This window comes from Geotrypetes seraphini, chromosome 1 (genome assembly GCF_902459505.1).
Source record: "Geotrypetes seraphini chromosome 1, aGeoSer1.1, whole genome shotgun sequence".
In the NCBI taxonomy this organism is placed as follows: domain Eukaryota; kingdom Metazoa; phylum Chordata; class Amphibia; order Gymnophiona; family Dermophiidae; genus Geotrypetes; species Geotrypetes seraphini.
In genome coordinates, this window is record NC_047084.1 from 155,195,361 (window position 1) to 155,209,394 (window position 14,034).

The 14,034-nt window shown below is 46.1% G+C and overlaps 1 protein-coding gene across 3 annotated transcripts in view; it reads left to right on the top strand.

Moving 5' to 3' along the window:
- Nucleotides 1-14,034, top strand: part of TMEM184C (transmembrane protein 184C) — a 53,586-nt gene that overhangs the window by 22,056 nt on the left and 17,496 nt on the right. For 2 of the 3 annotated variants that reach the window (XM_033940296.1, XM_033940314.1), the window contains exons 5-6: nt 1,261-1,335; nt 12,363-12,456. In XM_033940296.1, coding sequence (XP_033796187.1) covers nt 1,261-1,335; nt 12,363-12,456 — 169 coding nt within the window. The remainder of the gene's footprint in view (nt 1-1,260; nt 1,336-12,362; nt 12,457-14,034) is intronic. The other variant, XM_033940306.1, reaches the window with a different exon arrangement.

The following is a 14,034-nucleotide window of genomic DNA, read 5'->3' on the forward strand; positions in this document are numbered from 1 at the left end:
ACAAACTGCTAGCACAGTTTGATAGAAGAGGCCCTAGGTGTCATGGCAGAGGGAGTTAAGCCTGAAACTCATAATACACGCTGCCTAGCTGAACCTGTTGACCTCTAGATAGAAATCTGAATTACTTGGGCTAGCACTCTGGAGGATGCTGAGAATTGTGGGGTCTCGGATGAAAGAAGCTATTGAAAGGCAGTGAGGTTGAGAATGCAGATGTGAAAAAAAGTAAGGGATAACCCAAAGAGATCTTTAGTTTCTCCTTCCTCCCAAGGCAGTACACAGGACCAGGTCAAGTTATTAAACTCAAAGGGGAAGCAGTGATAGAGCATCAGTTTGCAGAAAGAAATAGAAACCGAAAAATCAGAACAAAACCCCAAGCTTCAATCTGACATTAATAATTGCCCTTCTCTCAATATTAATTACTCAAATCTAGAGCTCTACTGAAAAGCATATTTTACTATTCAGCCGAATATGAATAATGAAAATATTGTCTGGCTGAATAGGAATACTGTTCAAAAACAAAATGGAATTCAAACTTTGATTTAAATGTAAAATGTGCCCTCAATATTTAGCATTTCAAAAAATGATGATAAATTCAATAAAGGATTGAGTAAGCTGTGGAGAGGAGGTAGGACCTCAGACCATCCCCCTCTTTTACTAAGCTGCGCTAGTGTTATTAGCGTGCGCTGAAACCGCATTATGCGGCTAAAACTAACGCCAGCTCAATTCTGGCGTTAGCGTCTAGCGCGCGGGGCAATTCTGCATGCGCTAAGCGCGTGCTAAAACCGCTATCGCAGCTTAGTAAAAGGAGCCCTATGTCTTCGTATCACATATCAGCCAATGGCCATTCAGCCGATACAGACTCTGGTTTTAATCACTGGTCCTCCTCTACCACCTCCACTATATGTGCAAATCAACAATATATTTAGATGTGCAAAAATCGCAATCTATTTATGATTTAATTACTTAAATAATGAAAAAATATATAAGAAGCCACTTATCTTGGTGGTAACAGACAAATCATTGCAGGGACCGATTCTGCCGGGCCCATTCCACCATATCTTCTTCAGAGAATCAGAACAAAATGCTTAATACAATTAGACCAAGGTGCTGTGTCTTAAAGGATATAATCGATCTGTGATGGCGCCGGAATAATGGCGTCTACCATTAGATTGCGATTTTTGCAGGTGATAAGGATTCTGGTAATCAAGGCTCCATATTGCATCATTCTGATGTAATTCATATGTGTTTTTTTTTTTTCAGTGTATTGTTGTTTAGATGTAAACTAGGTGTATTGCAGTACACAGTTGTCAGACCAGTCACCACCATCATTGCTTTGTAAGTATGTCAAGTGAAAGCTGGTCTTCTGTTTTATTATAGAACAATCTGCATAAGCAAAAGTTGGTTGCGGTCGAGGAAAGGGGGCTAATATTTTATCCCAGGACAAGCAGGCAGCATATTCTTAACGCATGGGTGACGTCACCGACGGAGCCCCAGTACGGACACTTTTAACTAGAAAGTTCTAGTTGGCCGCACCGCGCATGCGCGAGTGCCTTCCCGCCCGACGGAGGAGTGCGTGGTCCCCAGTTTCTTCATTTCCGCGGAGCGAAGAAGTCGCATGTGGTTTCAACGGCCGTTGAAAACATCCTTTTTGCCATCCCGCTCGCGTTTTTTTTCTCGTTTTTTCTCTTTTTCCCACTTCGGGTTCTCTTTTTCTTCAAATTAAAAAAAACAAAAAACCTCTCGATTTTCTCGATTTTTGAAACCGGCCCCAGCGGGGCCTGTTGTCACCATACAGGCCTCCGGTTTTGATTTTGCGGAGGCCGTGTTTCCCTTCATGCCCCCGCAACCGGGCTTTAAGAAGTGCCAGCGGTGTGCACGCCCGATCTCCCTCACTGACCCACACAATTGGTGCCTACAGTGTTTGGGTCCAGAGCATCGGGCTGACACCTGCACCCGCTGTGCCACTCTTAAGAAACGTACTTTAAAGAATCGCCAGATCCACCAGAACATCCTTTTCGGTACCGGATCTGCTATGGAGCCTGCCGCGACGTCGACGGTACCGCAAAAGACGGCACTGACTACTTCGACGACACCCGATCTTTCCTCGGGGTCGTTGGCACCAGGTAAGCTGGCTAAGAAGCCTTCCACCTCCCTTGAGCGCCCACCTGCCACAGTGGCGACGCCGGTCCTCCCGGCCTCACGCCGACCCCGCAAACGCTCCGCCCCGATCTCGGTGAGCGCCTCGTCATCGCCGGGGCGTGGAGCAGCACCTATGGAACCGAAAAAGAAAAAATCGGTTCCGGTGCCACCCCTGGATGACCGCATCGCGGCCATACTCCAAGACAAATTGCAGGAACAGCTGCAGCAAAAACTCCAGCACCTGTTACCGACCCTTTTGGCACCACTCCTTTCGGTACCAGACCGGCCCGAGCCTCGCACCATCCCACCGGTGTCCACTCCCTCGGTGTCACTCAACACTTCCATGCCAGTCCTCTCGGCTGAACCACTCCGTGCTCATCCTGTAGTTCAGACCCGCGCTGCAGCCGAACCTCCTCGGGTCCAGGAAGGGCACCGGTCTCCCCGGGACCGAGAATGGCACCGCTCTTCCCAGGACCGGGATCAGCACCAGTCTTCCTTTCCCGGTACCGTCTCAATGCGCTCTGGCAAGTCTCTTTCTAAGACCCACCACACCGAGCCTTCCATCCCGATATCTCGGCGTGCGCACACTGATATCAGAGACCCGGACTTATGGGAAGAATCCCCACCCGGTACCGAGGAGGACGCATCATCAACAGACGAGGAACCCTCAGCGCCCGATACCACTTCTAAGCCTGAGCAATCCTCTTTCACCAGGTTCCTCAGGGAGATGTCGGCGGCTCTTTCTATTCCTTTAGAGTCCGACTCTAAAAAGTCCCAGGCCTTTCTGGATGCCTTGGATTTTGAACAACCTCCCAAAGAATTTCTCAAGTTACCCGTCCATGACATACTGCGGGAAACTTTTTATAAAAATTGGGAGAATCCACTCACCGTCCCCGGAGCCCCTCGTAAACTAGATAGTCTATACAGGGTCATCCCAATTCCGGGTTTTGACAAACCTCAATTGCCCCATGAGTCTCTCCTAGTTGAGTCTACATTAAAGAAAACTCAGGGCTTCAGTGTTTATGCCTCCACCCCTCCTGGCAGAGAAGGCAAAACGATGGATAAGTTTGGCAAACGCCTTTATCAAAATGCGATGCTGGCCAATAGGGCGAACAATTACACATTTCACTTCTCATTTTATATGAAGCATCTTGTACAACAACTATCCGCCCTACAAAAATACATCCCTGAACGCAAAGTTCCACTCTTTCAACAACAAATTTCCAGCCTCCTTCAACTGCGGAAATTCATGGTGCGCTCTATTTATGATTCATTTGAGCTGACCTCCCGAGCTTCTGCCATAGCTGTTGCCATGCGGCGTCTGGCCTGGCTGAGGGTATCTGATCTGGACATCAATCACCAAGACCACCTAGCTAACGCACCCTGTCTTGGGGGATGAACTTTTTGGGGAGTCCCTGGATTCAACCACCCAGAAGCTCTCAGCCCATGAGGCCAGATGGGACACTCTGGTGAAACCTAAAAAGAAGGCTCCACCTGCTCGTCCTTACAGACCACAGTCCTCTTACAAGCGCAGGTTCTCGGCCAGACCTCTCAACCCGCCCCAGCACAGCCTCGGAGACCTCGTCAGCAACAACACACTCAAGCTCGCTCTCAATCTCACCAACCTGCCAAGCCTCTTCCTCCGTCAAAACCATCTCAGCCCTTTTGACTCCTTTCTCCAGGGCATAGCCAGTCTCCCACCATCATTACCTCTCCCTCAACCCATCGGAGGACGCCTTCAACTCTTCCTCAACCGTTGGGAGGTCATCACATCAGACCTGTGGGTCCTCAACATCATTCGCCACGGCTACTCTCTCAACTTCCAGACTCTTCCACCAGACAATCCTCCAATAGAGTCTACGTCTCAATCCTCCCAGTCCTTTCTCCTCCTAAGGGAGGTCCAATCCCTCCTTCTTCTCAATGCCATCGAAGAGGTTCCCACAGACCAAAGGGGTCAGGGATTCTACTCCCGCTACTTCCTGGTTCCCAAGAAGACAGGAGACCTCCGTCCCATCCTCGATCTCCGGGACCTCAACAAGTGTCTGGTCAAGGAAAAGTTCAGAATGCTCTCCCTTGCCAAGCTTTACCCTCTTCTCTCTCAACACGACTGGCTATGTTCCCTAGACCTCAAGGAGGCCTACACTCACATTCCAATCCATCTGACTTCACGTCGCTACCTTCGATTTCAGGTACAGCACCGTCACTATCAGTACAAAGTGCTACCCTTTGGCCTTGCATCATCGCCCAGGGTGTTCACCAAGTGCCTCATTGTGGTGGCGGCCTTTCTCAGGTCCCACAACCTCCAGGTGTTCCCCTATTTGGACGATTGGTTAGTGAAAGCACCTATGTCTCCTCTTGTGCTACAAGCCACTCAGCACACCATCTCCTTCCTCCATCTCCTGGAGTTCGAGATCAACTACCCCAAGTCGCATCTGCTTCCCACACAGCGACTTCAGTTTATTGGAGCCGTCCTCGACACCACTCTGATGAGGGTGTTTCTCCCCTCGGACCGACAACGGACCCTGCTCCACCTCTGCCGTCAGGTGCTCCTTCGTCGCTCCATTCCAGCTTGGAAAATGATGGTCCTCCTGGGCCACATGGCCTTGACGGTCCATGTGCTTCCTCTGGCGCGACTCCACCTCAGGACACCTCAATGGACTCTGGCCAACCAATGGTCACAGACCACGGATCCTCTTTCTCATCCCATCTCTGTGACATCGTCTCTTCAGCAATCTCTTCAATGGTGGTTGAACTCCTCCAATCTTTCCAGGGGTCTACTCTTTCATTTACCCCCTCACTCCATGATCATAACCACGGATGCCTCCCCTTATGCATGGGGAGCTCACCTGGGAGATCTTCGCACCCAGGGACTCTGGACCCATCAGGAGCGTCAACATCACATCAATTTCCTGGAACTCAGGGCCATGTTCTATGCTCTCAAGGCCTTCCAGCACCTTCTCTACCCTCAGGTTCTTCTCCTGTGCACAGACAACCAAGTCGCCATGTACTACATAAACAAGCAAGGTGGCACCGGATTCCCCCTCCTCTGTCAGGAGGCCATCCGCATCTGGACCTGGGCCACGGCACACAGTCTCTTCCTCAAGGCTGTCTATATCCAGGGCGAACAGAACTCCCTGGCCGACAATCTCAGCCGCATCCTTCAACCTCACGAGTGGACTCTGGATCCTCCCACACTCCGCTCCATCTTTGCTCGGTGGGGCACTCCTCAGGTGGACCTCTTTGCAGCTCCTCACAACCATCAGCTGCCCCAGTTCTGCTTCAGACTCTTCTCTCCTCATCGTCTGGCCCCGGATGCATTTCTGCTCGACTGGACGGATCGGTTCCTCTATGCCTTCCCTCCACTGCCTCTGATATTGCGAACGTTATTCAAACTCCGCAGGGACAGAGCCACCATGATTCTCATCGCCCCTCGGTGGCCTCGCCAACACTGGTTCTCCCTCCTGCTCCAGCTCAACTCCAGGGAGCCCATTCCTCTTCCTGTGTTTCCTACTCTACTTACGCAGCAGCATCAGTCTCTACTACATCCCAATCTGTCCTCGCTCCACCTGACAGCTTGGTTTCTCTCGGGCTGACCTCTCCAGAGAATCTGTCTCAGCCTGTCCGTCGTATTTTGGCTGCCTCCAGGAAACCGGCCACCCTCCAATGTTACCATCAGAAGTGGACCAGGTTCTCCTCTTAGTGTCTACTGCATCACCACGATCCCACCTCGCTGGCGGTGGAAACTGTACTGGACTATTTGCTCTCTCTGTCTGACGCTGGCCTCAAGTCTACCTCAATCAGAGTCCACCTCAGTGCCATCACTGCGTTTCATGAGTCTATCCTCGGAAAACCACTCACGGCTCATCCCCTGGTTTCCCGGTTCATGAGAGGCCTCTTCAATGTCAAACCACCTCTGAAGCCTCCTCCAGTCGTCTGGGACCTGAATGTGGTTTTATCAGCCCTCATGAAACCTCCGTTTGAGCCTTTTGCCACTACTTCACTCAAATTTCTGACGTGGAAGGTGCTTTTCCTCATTGCCATCACCTCTGCCAGGAGGGTTAGTGAGCTGCATGCACTGGTTGCTGACCCACCTTTCACTGTTTTTCACCATGACAAGGTGGTTCTGCGTACCCATCCTAAATTCCTTCCCAAGGTGGTCTCGGACTTCCACCTCAACCAATCCATTGTGTTGCCTGTCTTTTTCCCTAAGCCCCATTCTCATCCTGGGGAACAGGCGTTACACACGCTGGACTGTAAGCGTGCCCTTGCATACTACCTTGACCGTACCAGGGCTCACCGCTCGTCCCCTCAGCTCTTTTTGTCCTTCGACCCTAACCGTCTAGGTCACCATGTCTCTAAACGGACGCTTTCTAACTGGCTTGCTGCCTGCATTGCGTTCTGTTATGCTCGGGCCGGTCTCTCACTGGAAGGTGCTGTCATGGCCCACAGGGTCAGAGCTATGGCTGCTTCTGTGGCTTTCCTCCGTTCCACGCCCATCGAGGAAATCTGCAAGGCTGCCACTTGGTCCTCAGTTCACACGTTCACTACTCATTACTGTCTGGATACCTTCTCCAGACAGGATGGACACTTCGGCCAATCTGTGTTACATAATTTATTTTCCTAATGGCCAACCATCCCTCCTCCCTCTCTGTTAGCTTAGAGGTCACCCATGCGTTAAGAATATGCTGCCTGCTTGTCCTGGGATAAAGCACAGTTACTTACCGTAACAGGTGTTATCCAGGGACAGCAGGCAGATATTCTTACGTCCCACCCACCTCCCCGGGTTGGCTTCTTAGCTGGCTTACCTTAACTGGGGACCACGCACTCCTCCGTCGGGCGGGAAGGCACTCGCGCATGCGCGGTGCGGCCAACTAGAACTTTCTAGTTAAAAGTGTCCGTACCGGGGCTCCGTCGGTGACGTCACCCATGCGTTAAGAATATCTGCCTGCTGTCCCTGGATAACACCTGTTACGGTAAGTAACTGTGCTTTATAGCCAATGCAACATAGGGATAATTTTGTAAATCTTTCCATGTATGCTTTAAACTAAACTAAACCTTAAGTTTATATACCGCATCCTCTCCACGGAAGTGGAGCTCGGCACGGTTTACAAGAACTTAAAATATAAGAAGAGAAAGGAAAAGGTTTACATGAGCTTATATATAGAATGAAAGAGTAAGGGGGAAAATAGAATTACATGTTAGAGAAGAGCCAAGTTTTCAGTTGCTTGCGGAATAGTTGGAGAGAGCCCAAGGGATAGTAAGGTCGTTCCAGAGACCTATGATTTTGAAGAGAAGAGATTTTCCCAGTTTACCTTCATAGAGAATACCGCGTAGAGAGGGGAAAATGGCTGTTAATACTGTGTATTTATGAGTTAATTGTTCCTTCTGTGTGATCTACATGTGGGTGTTCCATTGGGGGTGGGGGGAGCATAGTTTATGCAAGGTTGGGATAGCTTTATAATGTATTTATAAAACTGACATTTACATGCTTATACATGGATCAGATATAAATTTGTGCAAGAGAATTTCTGTACTATTTGGGTTAGATCTAAGAGCCCTTTTTCAAAATAAAGTTACCTTGTTATAAACTATCAAAAATACAATTCTAGCCAAATATAGAACCAATAATTAAAGATAATATTAATATCGGTTCAAATACCATGAAAAGCATTTTATATTTAAAACATTGTTTGGAATTTGCTTCTGCTTCAGGGATTCTACTCCAAAGTAATGGTCCACAACATCCGCTGCTTTTATAACACATTAATCAGTGATCTAGAGATGGGAATAACTAGTGAGATAACTAAATTAGCTGATGGCACAAAGTTGTTCAATCACAAGAATGTGAAAGATTGTAAGAAGACCTTGTGAGATTGGGAAATGGATCAAAATGACAGATGACATTCCCACCACCCCTCTCTTTTTTTTTTCTTTTTACAAAACCACGCAAGAGGATTTTGGCACCGGCTGGTGCGCTGAATGCTCTGCTCTGATGCTCATAGAAACTCTTATAAGCATTCAGTACGCTGGCCAGTGTGACAAACCTCTTGCACGGTTTTATAAAAGGTGGTGAGGGGGGGGGGCCGTTGGTGTTAAATGTAAGCAAGTACAAAGTGATGCACACGGAAAAGAAAAACCCAAACTATAGCTATATGATGCAGGGTTCCACATTAGGAGTTGCCAACCAGGAAAAGGATCTAGATGTCATTGTTGAGGATATGTAGAAACCGGTTCATAGACAAAATCGCGCGAGACAACGGCGCGCAGACAACTGAGCGCAAGGTTGACGGCGCGCCGAAGAAAAGCACTATTTTAAAGGGTTCTGACGGGGGGTGTTGGTGGGGAACCCCCCTATTTTACTTAACAGACATCGCGCTGGCGTTGTGGGGGGTTTGGGGGGTTGTAACCCCCCTCATAATACTTGAAACCAAACTTTTTGCCTGTTTTTTAGGGAAAAAGTTCAGTTTTAAGTATAATGTGGGAGTTACAACCCCCCAAACCCCCCACAACGCCAGCGCAATGTCTGTTAAGTAAAGTGGGGGGGGTTCCCCCCCACCCCCGTCAGAGCCCTTTAAAATAGTGCTTTTCTTCGGTGCGCTGTCAACCTTGCGCTCAGTTGTCGGCACGCCGTTGTCTCGCGCGACTTAGTCCCGTCACCGTAGAAACCCTCAGCTCAATGTGCAGCGGTGGCTAAGAGAGCAAATAGTATCTTAGGAATCATCCAGAAAGGAATGGAAAACAAACAGGAAAATGTTATAATGCCCTTGTATTGATCTGTGGTAAAGCCGCACCTGTGTGCAATTCAAGTCTCCGTATCTCAAAAAAATATATATAGCGGAATTTTTAAAAAGGTACAGAGAAGGGTGACGAAAACGATAAAAGGGATGGGATGGCTTCCCTGTGAGGAAAGGCAAAAGCGGCTAGGGCTTTTCAGCTTGGAGAAGAGACGGCTCAGGGGTGATAAGAGGTCTATACAATACTGAATGGACTGGAAAGGGTAGATGTGAATCGCTTGTTTACTCTTGTCTAAAAATACTAGGACTAGGGGGCATGCGATGAATCTACTAAGTAGTAGATTTAAAACAAACTGGAGAAAATATTTCTTCACACAACGTGTAATTTAAACTCTGGAATTTGTTGCTGGAGAATGTGGTGAAATCAGTTACTTTAGCGGGGTTTAAAAAAGGTTTGGATAATTTCTTAAGAGAAGTCCATAGGCCGTTATTGAGATGGCTTGGGGAAATCCACAGCTTATTCCTAGGATAAATGGCATAAAATCTGTTTTACTACTTGGGATCTAGCTAGATACTTGGGACCTGGGTTGGCCACTGTTGGAAACAAGATACTATTGGGCTTGATGGACCTTTGGTCTGCCTCAGTATGACAATTCTTATGTTATTGAAACATCTGGGTTTTACTTCCATTGCTTTCAATGGAAGTAAAACCAGATGTTTCAATCAGTCTTCCTTTTTCTGGAGCATATGGTAGCCCCACTGTGAATTATTGAGCATGCTTGATAAAACTTCAATTTTATTTATGTTTAGGAAAATCATGAGTATTGTTGAACCATACTGCTAAATCTCTAAATGAACCCCACTGGCATTCAACCATGGACTATCGTTCTTATCAGAGTGATAAGTGCTTATCAGGACTCTTCAAGACTGCTAATTATTTCCACAATACTAACCATCTGTTAGCTATTGATTGGACCCTTGAAAAAGACTTGTCAGCCAAAACATGGCCCGTGTCGAGTCATGGTCGTCTTTTATACATTGATGTGGACTTCTTTTACCATTATTCAAACCATTATTCGAAGATATTGTGAAGAAATAAAGGAAAGTCAAGAACATTGTATTCCTCCACAGTTTTTCTTTTGAATTACCCCTTCTGTGGAACTTGGGTCTTGTTTTTGTGCTTCACACTTTTGGATTTTATACTCACATGGTATAAACCTTAAATGCTGATGGAATTTTTTTTTTCTTTTTAAACTTGCAGTGGCAAAGGAAAGTGGTGGGATGTTGTGGGCCATAATTTTAAATAGAGTCCACAGTGCAAAAATGGCTTCCAAACATGATATCATGCTGGACAACTGGTGATTTGGGAGAAATGAGGCATGATAAATACAAAGATAAGTGCATTTATTATTGGAGTAGTATAACTTGTTTTTTATATGGATAATCTCCAGATCTAGAAATCTCCAATATACATAGAAACATGACAGTAGATAAAGGTCAAATGACCCATCCAATCTGCCCATCTGCAGCATCCACTATCTCTTCTTCTCCCTAAGAGATCTCATATGCCTGTCCCACGCTTTGTTGAATTCCGACGACAGTCTTTGTCTCCACCACCTCTACTGGAAGACTATGCCACGCATCAGCCACCCTTTCTGTAAAGATTACTCCCGAGCCTATCACCTTTTAATCTCATTCAGAGTCGCATACACTTTTTATAAAATGTAAAATTATTTAAAGTAGCAGATTTAAAATGTTGAGAATGGGCAGTTTTTCATGTCATGGGTCCATAAGCAGTCTGCAACTTACATGTCTGAACTTCTATATCTTTCTGTAGCTAAAAGGATGGGGTTTGTGCTGTTGTATTACAAATTGTTTGCTCTAACAATTTATTTTTTGTTCTGATGATCACATTTTATATATAAAATTAATTTTAAAATGTTTGGACCAACTAACTTGTAAACTAACTTCCGCAGCTATTGTTTCCCCCTTTATTAAATTGCTATTACACTTCCCCTTCTATATTCGGGATTTTTGGCATGCTGGCTCCTCCCCCCAAATTACACCATCCGATAAAAATTTTGGCGCTTTCAAAGTAGCAGCTACCATTTTCCATTCATCAGAGAGCTGCAAGAGACACGTCTTTAAATTCCTATCGTCACATAAAGAAAAAGAAAAAATAACAGTACCTAGAAACATCTCAGCCCTCCGTCACCAAAACCTTGACTCTAGACAAAGTCCAGTTAAGAAGTTTAAGCACCATATTACATGGGGGGAGGGAAGAGAACAGAAAACTCAACATTACGCCAAGTTGCTAGGCGACCCAACTTAGAGGAGCCGTGTGCAAGGCAGGAGGAAGGAAGGCCAATTGGCAGCCACGACTCAGCCGAAAAGAGGGTGAGGCAGGGTCAAAGCCGTAGGAGAACAGCCTGACCCATTGCGTTCTCTATTAGCCAATGACAACAAAGGGGCGTTAACATCTCGCGTGACTTTATTTTTGGGTTGGTTTTTTTTTTTGGTAGCCGCCATTTCCTGCGTGTGGAGAGAAGTACAGTATTTGCGGTTTTTTCGTATTCGCCTGTGTGTTCATCCCCTAATCACCGTGAATACGGAGGGAGAAGTGTACTTTTTCACTTTGGAATTTGTAACTTTTTTTCCACTTTTTGTGTCTTGTCAAGTTGTATTTATATTGTACACCAGTTAGGCAATATTTTGATTTTGTTGTATATCAAAAGATGACTACTATTTCAGCTTTTATAAAACAATCATATAATAAGCACCTTTTGGACTTACCATTTAGGCACCCTGTTATAAAATTGTACTTAACCCATTCCTTGGGACACACCCACCCCATTGGGTTTTTAGGGTATCCTCAATGGATTAGCATGAGAAGACTTGCACACCTTGCCTCCTATGGTATGCGTATCTCATACATACGAGTGGATATCCTGAAAACCTGATTGGCTGAGTGTACCCTAGGAATTGGACTGAGAATCTCTTTTCTACAAGTGTATGATAAGTTGTTCAGGTCTTCAAAATAGTACTGACTGAGTTTCAATTAAGTCTCCATGCTCCAAAATACTTGTGATGTTTTGTTAAGCAATGCTTTTATTCTGCCAACTCTTTAAAAGAAGCCCAAAGCGGATTAATCTATGAAACAGTTACTAGGAAAATAGATCATAACAAAAATTATGACAAGACAGAACAATTCCCAATCTGTTTTAAATCATTGGGAAGAGAGGGCCAAACCTGTACTGTCTGTTAACTTATTGAACTATTTAGATCTCTTATATTGTACCCCTGAAACTGAGAGGAAAAACACTGAAATCTGTGCATTTCATTCTTAGCTTACCATCTCTCCCTGTCTGCAAAGAAAAAGTGTAAAATTATCTACAGAAACTCTTTGGGCATAAACTGCAAATAGGATTATGAATTTTGTGACCTGAGTTTTAGAAAGTGACTTGTGACTGATTGTATCCTTTCTTCTAGAATCTGTCAGTTGATTGGGGTCTATGGTGAAGGAAATTTTAGCTTTAAAAATGCATGGACTTACATGGTTATAATCAACAATTTGTCCCAGTTGGTGAGTTATGTGGGTTCTATTTCTTAAATCCAACAGATTCTTTTGGGCATGTGAAATATTGTCATCCGAGCATGTCATTTCACTAACAAAAAGGGCTGATAATACAAATCCATGGGGTTTCCCATGCCTTGGTATGGGCAGACTTGATGGGCCGCGGCCCTTTTCTGCCGTCAATTTCTATGTTTCTATGTTAGCTTCCTCTTTCTCATGCATATTTGTTGTGGTTCATGAAGGACTAACTTCTGCCATTTGACACCAAGTCTCACAAGGTTGTCTTGCAATTTTTCACAATTCTCTTACGATTTAACAACTTTGTGTCATCAGCAAATTTAATTATATCACTGAGTTGTCTGTTTTATGTATTTTAATGATTTTCACTTTTAAGATTGTATATTTAACTGATTTGTCATTGTAAGACTGGGTTATACATTCCATTGTAAACCGCTTAGATGCCTTTTAGGCTTATTTGTGGTATATCAGTTGCCAATAAAGAGATAGGAATAACTATCTCAGATCATGTTAGAGCAGTAGTCCCAGCACAGACCCCTGGGGAATCCCACTATTTACACAAACTCCCAGTTGCTAAATGTAGAATGTAGTGAAGGAAGAGTTTATCCAGAGTCTAAAGAGGGGAAAGCCTCACCCAACTGGAGAGGGTAAATCACTTCATTGGCTGAAAAACCTTCTTATCGTTAACTTTGTAAGTTAAACAATTACAGTGGAACCTCGGTTTGCGAGTAACCCGGTTTGTGAGTGTTTTGCAAGACGAGCATGTTCTGGTGTATGAGCACCTCCCCCCCGCTCTAACCGGCATCGTACCCCTCCCCCCGAACCGGCATCGCAACCACCTCCCCCCCCCCCCCCCCGCGAGAACCGCAAAGCACCCCTGTGCTGAAAGCGGCATCCGCCCGCCCTTCCTCCCAAGCACGGTCCTTACCCCTTCTGCTTGTTATAAGGGTGAATGAGAGCTCCCGCCTCTTGCCTGGGCTGGGCCTTGAGCATCTGCGCATGCTCAAGGCCTTCTGGCTCTCGTTCTCTCGGAGAGAACGAGATCTCTGAGAGAACAAGAGCCAGAAGGCCTTGAGCATGCACAGATGCTCAAGGCCCAGCCCAGGCAAGAGGCAGGAGCTCGCATTCACCCTTACAACGAGCAGAACGGATAAGGACCGTGCTTGGGAGGAAGGGCGGGCGGATGCTGCTTTCAGCACGGGGGTGCTTTGTGGTTCTCGCGGGGGGGGCGGGGGTTGCGATGCTGGTTCGGGGGGGTGCGATGCCGGTTAGAGCGGGGAGAGGGGGTGATGGAGCAGTGCCGGTAGCCTCGGGGGGGGGGAGGTTGGTGGAACGAATTGTTCAAGTTTCCATTATCTTCTATGGGGAAAGTTGCTTTGATATACGAGTGTTTTGGTTTAAGAGCATGCTTCTGGAACGAATTATGCTCTTAAACCACTGTATATTGTATTATTTGTATTTATTTATACCCAGCCTTTCCCAAGGCGGGTCATAATAGAGGACATAAACAAACAGAATCACATACAGTACAACAAATCGAACATGAATAAAACATAATAATGATAATGT